Below are 11,964 nucleotides of genomic sequence, written 5' to 3'. Positions count from 1 at the left end.
TTCAGCTTGCTGTGGCAGTGTGCGTCGCAGAGCTGTGAGCAGGAATGGCACCTGATGCCCTCAGCATCCCTCTTGTCCAAACTGCACAGCAACCTCACTAAGCACCACAACAAAATTCTGCTTATAGGCACTTAATGAATCTAACTCTCCTTCTCCCGGGGACAGCTGGGACACATACACAAGCACTGCATGGTGGGGGTATTTTTATTTCCCTATTGGATACTTTTGCTTCCTGCCCTAAAAAACCTCCACTATCAGGCATGTCCTGGTGTAAGTACAAATAGGCTGTGCTGCACTCGTTTCTTCATCTCCTCTTGGATGAACTAAATAATTGCTCACCTGGTTAACTACTCATCAAATATAGGCAGTGCCAGCCCCTCGGACACAGCACGCAGTACAGCGAGTTTCCCAGAGCTGTCCCACACCACTTGTGCAGTGTTAGCAGCACTCCTGCACCTCAGGGAGTGAGACCTGGCACAGTGATTCTCAGCACTCACATGCTCCATGGACCACTTCTGGAGCTTTGTTCGAGCACACAAAACCTGATGCTTGAACTGCTCATGAACAGCAGGAGGAAAACACACTGATGTTTACCCAATTTTTAATTTGCAGACCCCCATATTTTCCAACAGAGGTGCAGACCATCTGTCACAAATTTCAGGCAACTGGTAACAGGGTTGATTTTCTTAGCTCCCTTTCCCCTACAGATAACCCTCAGGGCCTGCAGACAACGGGCTGCAAACTGTTGGCATTGATAGATGAGCTTCCTGCCCTTCCATACAGCTTGGAAAATTGCTTGCCTGTCTCTTATTTAAACAAATGAAATGTTCCAACTCCAGACAATGCTAAAGCTAAAAATGGAAAGAGGGACAGTTTAGGACTTGAGTGTCCTGCCTCCTGATTCATTCTATCCCTACCCACTCTGTTCTAGCACCCCCTTCTTAGATTTTAATTTAGTAAGAAAGTGCACAAACACAGAATGTTAACCAGGATATATCTGGGCGAGGTGAGGGACAGAAAAATCATTTGAAAGATATTGGTGTTTCAAGCTGTAACCTCGATGTAGGGCTTGAGCTGGCAAGGTGGGGATTTACAATCTTTTCTACACCAGCAACACCAAAAAAATCATCTTCTGCCTTTCCTACTCCTGACAGCCAAGCCTCAGGCAACCGATATTCTCCGCATCAGCACCCAGGGGTGGGAGTCTGTCACAGAAAGAACCAAACATGTATAGCTGCAGCACCAGCATGAATACAGATACACAGAGCAGGAACACATTTTGTGCTGCAGACCCCTGGAGGCAAGCTTGGCTTGCTGCTCACATACATGCGTGCCAAGTTACCTGTGTGTGCTGCACTACAGGCATGTTCAAACCCTTGCACTGGAAAATACTGGAGCTATTTTAAGGATGGGGAAGCATCTGGCTAAAAAACAAGCCTTGTGTGTTTGGGCCTGGCTCATTTAAAACCCTTGTTTCTTCTGGAATATTGGAAGTAATGGAAGTGCCTGCAGTAAAATACCTGATAAGCCTCTCCTCCTCCATAGAGAGGGTAAATGCATGTCATTTTCCAATTAGCTCTTGCTCTGAGCAATTACGTTGAACAAATAATTGAATAAGTGACAGGAATGTGAATTCTGGAGACAGTTAATTTCATTCATCTGCCAGTTTATAGCCTGACTTGCATGAACACATAAACCAGGCTAACATGCTATTTATAACTTTGAAAATGCAATTATGATAGTCAAACATGAAGAGTTGTGTGTGCAGAGAGGAAGGCTTCTGCTAGTAAATTATAATAATAGCATAATGAGGGAATTTGTTCCTTATAGCTAGCATGTAGGACAGGAAGGATGTGAGGCTTGTGTTTGAGAGAGTGAACAAGGTTGGTGTCAGCATTAGCACGTGGAGCAATGGCCCTGGCCTGAACATAGGGCAGAGGGGCAACTAAGCCTTACTGTCCTGTTTTGTGAGATATTGTGTGTGTCCTGCCCCAGGGACTGCCAGTGAGGGCTAAACATGTCCCCCAGCTCCCTACACACTTCTCTCCAAGTGAAGCTGAGCATCATTTTTGAGGGAGAACCAGGACTGTGATCCTTTGCATGAAGGTGAGTGCAAGAGAGACAAACTAGGTGTTTCCTACTTGGGGTTGGTCTTGGGTGAGCATCACGGTGCTCTGGAAAAAGCTCCAGTTGAGTGTGCTTGACTTCAAGTTGGTTGGAACAACTCTTGAAGTCAAAACCAGGTCCTTATTTCCAACAAAAGCATCAATCCTTCTTGCAAGTTTTCTTCTGGAAAAATAATAATAGTAGTAATAATAATTTTTTTTAAAGCTCCTCAGGAATGCAAAACATTTGATTTTCTTCTTAAAGCTACCTTTAGATTTTCTTAACTGATCATACTTTTTACCTGAGCCCCCTGTAGCAACCTGGCCTAACATCCAACAGGCACTAATTAGCAGAGATACACAGTAATAAAAGCAGTGTGCAGGCATGAGCCACTGCCTCACAGGGAGTATTACCTGGCTGAGTGCTACACTGGCTGCAAGGAGGAAATCTGTGCAATTAATTGCTTCCTGATTAAAGGCATTTTCAGTCTGGCCCTTAAATCTTCAAGGCCTAAAAACACATGCTGAGTTAAATATGGAATTTGCTCACAGTACTCAAAAACATTGCCCCAGACACCAGGATTCAGTGCAGTAATTTTGGTTGGAAATAAACACTTTCCTGTCTAAGCATATTTTACCCCAAGCCAAGCACTTAGAAAGTGCCCCAGTCCAAACGAAAGGGTCATAGAAATATTCATGTGGTTTAAAACAGTTTCTAAACCAGCTCAGTTGAGTTCACCATTTTCCTGTGAGGACATGCTCTTACAAGAATTAATTTCACAGGGCATGAGGCAGCAGAGGCAGAAACCCCACAGGACGTCTGAAAGGCTATTTAAATGGTAATAAAGTTCAGTGGATGACAAAAAATAGTGGCTGATTAGAGGCACACCAGGAGAGAGGCTATCTGGTGTGAAGCTGCCGGGCAGCGGCGGCACCGGGGCCTTCTGTTCCCTGCACACAGCTCTTGTCACCAAGCAAACAAGACGGGGCTTAATCCCGCCGGGAGGGAGGAGGCCTATTTCAGGCCAGTGGACAGCAGGAGGAAAATGCTCACCACGGGAGGTTCTGGAGCTGGGTAACATGAGGGAGGATGGTGTGTGTCAGGAGGCTGGGACAATACCAGCCAACACTGGTGTCAGGCTCAGGTGGAGCCACATCTCAGAACAGCAGGTGATCCAGCCTCCATGTGCACCCTTCCTGAAGCGTCATAGTTTTCCCGAGGGCATTTCCTCCACCCTAACATGGTGTCACATATTACAGCCAGTCAGAGGAAGTGACTTTATTTTAGTGTGTCCAATGCTGTTATTGCTGCCTCCTGGAAAGTTGCAGCACTGATGATTTATGGAGCCTACTGCTCCCACCGAAGAAGGGGCAGGCTTTGTTTGGGATCACCATTTGTCACACTAGAGCTGAGGTGTCCCAGAAACACACATTTTGTTTGCCCATGTGCTGCTGTTGCTCTAGTGCTACCCTCCCATCCCTTCTTTGCCAGTTGTTTTTGCAAATTTCAAAAGAAATTTACTGATCCTCCACTCGTGAAAAGCACTTTAGGATCTAATTGCCTCTGACTGTAGGAGTGGGCTTCCCAGATTCAGGGGGGCATTTTCAGCGTGTGTTTAAGCACCTTGCTGGGTGGAAGTCAGAGGGACAAAGATTACAGGTCTTTCTTTGCAAGCCTCCCAGTCCCCCTCCTCCCCGCCAACTTTGTCAATGGCAAGCGCAGGCAGGGAGTTATATCGCCTGAATTGTGCTAAGACAGATGTACAGACTGTAACTCAACATTCAGTTTGACATTCTTCCTCCACAAAGCCAGTCTGGCACCTCTGCTGGAGAAGTTATATTGTGGAGTGGGAAAACAATCCTGCCAATTGTTAGTGAAGGAGGGGGGAAAGCAGAGCAGAAGCTGCTTATCAGAGATCTGCATTTTGAGAGAAAATTCACTGAATCCTGAGGAAGGAAGGATTCTCTGCAGAGCTTCAAGTACTCTCCTGACAACCCCTTCCTGCAGGAGCTGGGCTGCTTCCTATTGTGAATACTGGGTTTGAAAAATTAACATAACAGGAATCCCCAGACTGCAGCAGTGCTGTAAAGCTATAATTAAAACAAAACAAAACAAAGCAAAACACATTAGTCTCACTGGCACAGACTGTCGTCTGTGAGTTGTGATTTTTAGCAACAGTAGGAACAACTCAAAGCCCAGAGAACTCAAAGTCCAGAAGTCTGGAGGAGTCTGAGGCAAAGTTTTCCCTCATCCCAGTCAGTCTGGGGAATGTCTGAAATGCAGATCTTAGTTTTGTGCAAGTTTGCAGGTGTTTAGATTCATATGCTTTGCACCATGATGGATTTGGCTAACTCTCACCTTCATGAGAATTTTGATTTTGTTTGGATCTGTTTCTGGGAGGACAGAGGAAGAACTCTGTGTTCTTGGTGCAATTAGATGAAGAGCTGTATGTTTGCAATTTATTTTTTTTTCATTAACTTGAAAACATCATCAATCCAAACATCTCCAAGGTGTTCCTAAGCGGCAGTGAAGTTAACACTACCTGCTCTTCTCCCTGGCCCACCTTCCTAGTGGGAGGTCCACATTACATTTTGGGCAATCTAAGACGGTGCCTCAGAGCCCAGCTCCTGCCTTGACACGAAGAGATCCATCTCTCAGCTTTCGTACCTGCTTTTAGCTCCTGCATGGTGAGAACAGATGGAGCGCAATCGTGTCTGCTCGCGGGTGGTGCCCGCGTTCCCTGCGCCGAGCGGATGCTCGCCAAGGCACAGCTCCCGTGGGACCCCCGCTGGTGGCCCTGCGCCATCGCAGCTCGCTTCAAGAAAGTTGGGGAGCAGCTTCTCTCCATCCTCCCACAGTATCTTCCGCTTGGGTGGAAAGTGGACGCTCTGCCCATCGAAAGGAATGTGGCTACTGCATGGGGAGGGGAAGAGAATAAATAACACAGGGCTACAAAAGGGTGATCTAAAATTGCCTTAAAACTGCCCTGATTAGCCACATAAACCCCTGGGAAGGGTACTACTGCTCAGTGGTCAGCACAGGCCAGGTCCCTTGCCAGTACTTTCTCTCTGTTGTGTCAAACTGAGCACATCTGTAGCAGAGAATCTAGTTCAGCTTGTAACCCTGAAATTGAGAACTGTATTACAGGGCATGTTGAGGCTGCTGGAGCTGTATAAGCAACATTTCCTAAATACATGAGAGGTAACAGCTCTGTGTCCAAGGTGGCTCAATCAAATTCTGATCTATTACTCCAGTCAACATCCCTTGAAATGATAAATGACATAAATCTATTTTCCACACAGGTTGCAGTGTTTCTCTCTCCACTATCCCTCAGACTTTGCAGGGATTGAAGGTGTATCACAGCTCCTGAACCCGTGAGAAAAAAGATGTCTGTGCTCACTGAGCTGCTTGACAGATAAGCCCCATCCCAGATTTGATTTTCTTCAGAGAAAACACACTGAAGAGTTGACAAAACCACTAACATTTTTAAGTAAAAGGTAACCCAATTAAATGGTAACAGTTGTGCAGCAAAGGGAATATAAAGAGTGTGTAAGTTATAACGATAGGTGGTGGGGACCTTGTGTGTTACTGTGCTGGAGTGCAAAGCTGCACTGTAAGCACGAAGTTTCACAGGAATTTCAGTCCAATATGGAAGTGAAATGACCAGAGGTCCCACAGACTTGACTTTGAGAAGTCACTAATCTGAATATCCCACATGAGACAGACAACTGAGCTGGGACAAGCGACTTTTCACATCTCTGCAGGGGCTTGAAGTGTAGCAGTGTTTTTCAGGCAGAACAAAAGTCACATGCTGGTACCCACCTTAAGGAAAGGCAGAAAGGTGAGATACTCTGCAGGACACGTGCCAACGGGACAGAAACACCTCAGGAAAATGTGAAGAACTAAAAGCAAACAGTACAAGAATTAGAAAATGCAGAACACAAGCACTACCAAGCAATGAAAAAGAGTTGACCCTAACATCTGGATCATTCTCTGCAGCATCTCGGCCCCCCTCAGCATGCTACCCATAACCTGCCAAGCCCCGCTGCCGGGCAGCACAGCTCCCATGCCCGTGCCCGCGCCCGCCTATGGAGGTTTAAGTGCTCAAAGCTCCACCTAGTGAGGGGACAGGCTGTACTACACATTCAGCATCCAAGTTAAGCACGGATGGACTCCAGACACAAAAAAGTCTGGAAGCTAACAAACCCTTTAGCGTTACGCTGCCTGGGTGTTGATAATCCATCATACCCCCACCCAAGGTCCCAGAAGGCCAGAGTACAGCCTCTCCCCTGTGTCCAGAAACATTTTCTTCCAGCATGACCTCACTGAAATGACTTTGTAAGAATGTACCTGAAGTGACATCACTTGGCTTTCATCAGCTGGCTGCTGCTCACCTCTTTCACAAGGGACTGACTTGAAGCTCTCCAACTTCGCTGGAAGTCCAACTTCAAACCAACATCTCCTTTCTGACGATCAAAATAAATACACCACTAGTGTTGTATGTCCAAAAGTTTTAATACATGGTCTTCACTGTTCAGAAAAATTATTGCATTAAATTCTAATACATAAATTTATCTGAATTTAAAAAAAAAGTCATTTTGCACCATTTTGCCACAGCAGCTAAAGGAAACCATATTTTATATGCAGTTGTCTCAAAAAAACCAATATTAGTTCTTTCTCAGATCAGGAGAACTGTTATCGTATTATTCAGTAGTTACTGCAAATCCCAGTGTGAACATCACTGTCCCCACAAGTGCACAGCTCAGGAAAAGGAAAGTGCCATTCCAAAACTGAAATTTATTAAACCATGACTCACCATACATTGATTTTTCTCTGTTAACTAAATTAACAAAAAAGGGTGTTTAGCTTAATTTAATTCCACACCATTTTCTTTAGGTTATTGTTTTTCTTTTATTATGACTTTAACAGATTCACAAGTTACAAAATATCAATGCCACTTACAGCAGTTTATACAAATCCACACCTGTTTGAATTGTGACAGGCACATGAACATGATGTTTGATGACCCAAATGAAAAGCCAGATTCCCTCATTCATTAAAACCAACATCAACACAAGCCCACTGCTCCATGGATGCAGTAGAGACAAAATCAGTAGGCTCAGTGTGCCATAAATAGATTGATGAGGGCTCAGTGACAGAGGCATAACAGAGCATGTGGCAGAATTACATTCTACATTTCATCCTCTGATGAGGGTAAGCTGTGCTACACCAGCTCACAATAGAAGCATGAACAGGGCTCTCCTCCTTTTCAGCCTTATGTTAATGCTTGGGAATTTGGGAAACTACAATTCAGCTTCTTGCAAAAAATCCTCAAGCATCACAATAATCAGTCTAGAGTTCCAGATCTAACCCTCCTCTTGCAAAGACACACACACACAAAGATAAGGCTCATCTATATTTATTCTGCTTTCTTCTGCTGTTAAAAAAAAAAAAGAAATATACCTGTGTTCACAGAAAAAAAAGCCATCTCTTCTCCCTCTCCTCCAAAATACCCATCACCACAGAGAGCTCTCATTTATAATACACTTGAAAGTATTTCTCAGATTAGGATGCTACCTTTGCCCAATTTAAACAGATGACAGAGATTATATTACTTTGCTATACTTCACTAGGTTCTGATATCAAAAACAGTTCAGTACCGAAATAACACCAATAGGCCTCTCTCTCTTGGACATAACATGTTACACAAGTTCTAACTCTCACTGTCCCTGTCCCTTAAAATAAAAAAAGGGCTACTTCACTGGTTTTCCATCAATTTAAGTTGGGAGCAACGAGCGAAGTTACCCTTTAAAAATATTTTGTATTACTTTTTTTTGTGAATTGCTAGCAAAAGGCCCAAACACCGAAAAGCAAGTGAGCAGAAACAATAGGATGCTTTGCAAAATCTGACAGTCTAAAAGGCATCCAAAGAGCAGGAGAACAAAACCCAGCCACTGAAGTGAAAACTGCATTGAACTAGCACTGTGAAAACAGGGAGAAATTAAGAAGTTTCAGTGTAACAGTTATGCAGAATGTTTCACTGGTGATACCTTTTGTTTGCTCAGGCAGTCACAAGGCATTCATTACCATGATACAAACTGCAAAAGCTTTATTTTGAAAGCGCTACAAGAATAGAATACCTAATTATTCCAGTTAAGGACACTTTTTGAGGGATTAATACAAGGCTCCTTAGCCGTAACACGATTTTCTCACAACTAAGAAAGTTTGCACCAAAGGGGAAGAAGTTTGCACAGCTTAGAAGTTGATGCTGACAGCTTTCCAAACCAGCCTTGACACAATACTTGGCTTATTTTATTTTCACAGACATATACTGCACAAGACAGCCAACACCGTTCAATCCAAACATAAGTGCATTTGTATAAACTTTCCCCATCAACATTAGAATTGCCAACCCAATCCTTGTGATTTCTGCAAAAAAGATAGTTCTTCTTGCTTATTGCTGTATTACAGGAAATTATGCTAGTTCTTGCGGGAGACAATGAATATTTCAAAGTTCACGTCTCTTACAAAAAGCCTCACAGTCTCTTCACCAGGTTCTGCTTCTGTACAGCAAAACTAGCATTCCATTTCTTCCAAATGAAACAGTCCCTTCAGACCCTCTCCCTGCCCTGCATGTCTCAAGAGCATTTATGCCTCTTCACCATGGTTCCTACCAGCAGACAACGGCCCATAACACATTTGTGACAGCACCTCAAGCAACAGCGCACACTTCGCACTGGACGTGACCCCAGTTAGATCCATAAGAAAACACGGAAGAGGAACAAAAAGAGAAAGGGAAGCAACTTGTTCTCACTTCTCTTGAAGGGAACAAATGGTTCAGACAGCTATAATTTAGGCTGACAGGCCAGCTTATTAAACAGAAGAAGTCCCTTCATGCAAACACAAGATCCTATACTAAAAAACCATTTTTAATTTCAATCTGCCTCTGAAACTAATGAAGATAATCTCAAGGTTAAAGAAAATGAAAAGTCTGCATTGCTAGCACACAAATCACATTGTGCAAATCCACATCATTTCTCTGCAGTGCTGAGTCACATCTGGATGGTGGATGTGCCTCACTGAATACCACACCCTGGGAATGCTTCAAGCACTTCCCCTCCTACCAGAACACTGCCTTAAAAAAGAATTGCTACAGTGACATGATGAGAATTGATCTTTTCCTGCCATATGCTGTATATATGTAAGACTTTCACAAACAATTGGCCAAAACTTGTATTACTGTTATTTCCCAAGTCACAAATACTATACAAGCCCTTTGTACAGGATATGCTGCCCAAGGACATGTGACCTCCACCTTCTCACTTCCATACACCCCATCCACCAAGTAAAGCACTGCATGCTTGCAGGCATTGATTCAAAGTCTTCAGCTTCTGGAATGCAGCAGTTAAGAGTTCTGCATCTTTCAGGGACTCAAAAAAACCCCCGTTTAGTTCACCTATTCAGTGTACAACATTTTCAGTAAGTGCTGCCACCCTGCTCACAGAACAGTTAGGTTCATTTCACACCACAGAGGTGGTACTTTCTGGATTCACACGCATCAATCTTGAGGCATTTCTCAGATCCTGTAGCTGCTTGGCTGGCTTTCCAACTCCTTCCTCAAATCTTTTTTCCACAACAGGAAGGACAGTTTCATACAGGAAAGAGGCGTTTTGCCTAATGAATGCCTTTTTCTCAGGGTCCTGTTCACACCGTAAACTGTAATCAACATGCTGGACAGCTACCAGGATGATTTCCACAAGACTCTCCAGAAGAACCATATGCAGCTCTGGAAAGTAAAGCTTTAACGCTTCCTCCAAGAAGGCCATCGTCTGCTTGGTGAAAGCTACTACAGTGTAACTAAGGTTGACCCAGCAGTCATCACCCGTGTATTGGTCAAAATTGCCCACCCCACAGCTCCTCATCTCCTCCCTGAGCTTCCCTAGCGCCTCTGGAGTCATCAGGTTCATCTTTCTCCACATCTCCTCAGAGTTGCGGTGCTTGGTGGCCTCGATGATGATATCCTTGTAGCTCTGTAAAGCACCTTTGATATCCTTCACCAGGAGGGCATGAATGATGAAGGTGAGATCCAGTCCAATCTCGCTCAGCTGCTTGCAGTGCTCTTTAGCTACCTGGGATAACAAAGAAAAGCAAAGGATGTTATTAGTGTGCAAGTACCCTTTACATCTTACATGTTTACCAAATTTATCACTGTCAGAAAACTGAGAAGTGTTACTCTTACTTCACTTCTCATGATTTAAGAACTTCATTAATGAGAAATTAATAACTGAAAGATAAACCTTGGCTGTCAAAAATACCCTGGACAAATACAATATAACTCACACATAAGCTTTTTTTTCCCCCTTCCCAATTAGCAGCTGAAAGAAAGCATAGCCTGAGGAAGTTAGTCTTGCAAAAAAATATGAAAATGTAGTTCAGGACAGCCTTGGAAAACAAAGAGAAAGTTTTGAAGTACTTATAATTCAGATGTAACTTATGTAAATTTTAGGATCTCCTACCAGTTAAAGGCAAATTAAGAATAAACCCATTTTGCTTTCTGACAAAGGCAGGGTTTTTCTTGACATGTATTATAATCTTTAGGCTTTCCTCTGTTAAATTGAATAAAACCAAACAAACCTCGAATGAATATTAACCTTCCAACGCAGGAAACCTCTCTGGAGACCCACACAAGAGTCAATAACTAAACTAGGATTAGAAAAGAGAATTTAAAGCTTTGAAGCCTTTGTTTCAGCTATTGTGTCCCACCAACCCCCTCTTACCTTGACACACTCTGCCGCAGTTGACAAACTCTCTTTGCTATCAAATACTTGCTTACTGAAGGCATCTACAAACATCCTCATGGACGAGCGGGCCCAGACAACAAAGGCCGAGTAGCACCCGTTGTTGCCGGCGAAGTCCGTCTCAAACTCCCTGGCCGTCTCCAGGAGGCTGGTGAAGAAGACATGGCAGAGCTTGTGGATGTAGAGCAGCGTGGCGCCCTCGATGCGCAGCTGCCGGATGGCCGTCTGCACCGCGGCTGCCCGGTTCTTCAGGAACAGCTCGCACGCCTTGGTGGACTGGCCCAGGCGAATGAGCTGAGACACGGCTCGGCGGGTGGCCCGCGGCCCTCCTCGCAGCGAGCGGTCTGGGGACAGCTCGAACACCAGAACATCTGTAAGCTGCCGGACCCGCTCGTCCACCTTGGCCCGCAGTTCCTTCACGGGCTGGCTCACAGGCTTGTCCGCCAGGTACTCGTTGAGTTTATCCAAGAGGTCCACCGCCCCCTCGAAGTCCCGCTGAGCAATGCAGACGTCCAGGTCCTCAGGCAGCTCCTGGATCCACTCAAGCGAGAGGTCAACAACCTCGTCCTCAGCGGAGGGCTCATCCTCCTCCTCCTCGTCCTCATCCTCGTCGAAGGGGTTGGTGGATTCGGGGGGCGTTGGGGCGGGCCGGGGCAGGGCCTCCTGCTCCAGGCGCCGCTTCTCGCTGAGGGCACGGTTGCGCTTGGTCTCCTCCAGCACCTCCAGCCACTCCTTCTTGATCTTGGCGTTCTCAGCCTGGAAGATGCGGCTCTCGGGGAACATGAGCAGCTTGAACATGTCCTTCATGGGCGGGTTGTCCTTGACGTTGACCACAGCCAGCCCGTCGAGGGGATACAGGGCATCGTAGCGGTAGGCCCCGCGGCGGTTGGGCAGGGCGGTGGCCACGAGCAGGCAGTCGTTCATGAGGAAGGCATGAACCCGCTGGATCTGCGCCATGTGGTCGGCATCGTACTCCACCAGGTCGCCGTTGTAGACCAGGTACTTGCCAGGGCTCTCGGGCAGGAGGTCGCGGCAGCCCTCCACCTTCTCCAGGAGGGTG

General features: G+C 45.4%; 1 protein-coding gene across 1 annotated transcript in view; it reads right to left on the bottom strand.

The window, feature by feature from the left end:
• Positions 1-6,602: 6,602 nt before the first annotated feature.
• The window catches only part of EXOC8 (exocyst complex component 8), a 7,614-nt gene continuing 2,252 nt past the window's right edge, over positions 6,603-11,964 (bottom strand). The window contains exons 2-3 of the mRNA XM_008643376.2: positions 10,884-11,958; positions 6,603-10,235 (exon numbers count right to left, since the gene is read on the bottom strand). Coding sequence (XP_008641598.1) covers positions 9,627-10,235; positions 10,884-11,958 — 1,684 coding nt within the window. The 3' untranslated portion in view covers positions 6,603-9,626. The remainder of the gene's footprint in view (positions 10,236-10,883; positions 11,959-11,964) is intronic.

This window comes from Corvus brachyrhynchos, unplaced genomic scaffold, assembly GCF_000691975.1.
Source record: "Corvus brachyrhynchos isolate BGI_N302 unplaced genomic scaffold, ASM69197v1 scaffold70, whole genome shotgun sequence".
Lineage (NCBI taxonomy): Eukaryota > Metazoa > Chordata > Aves > Passeriformes > Corvidae > Corvus > Corvus brachyrhynchos.
This window is presented reverse-complemented; position numbering and strand designations above follow the sequence as displayed.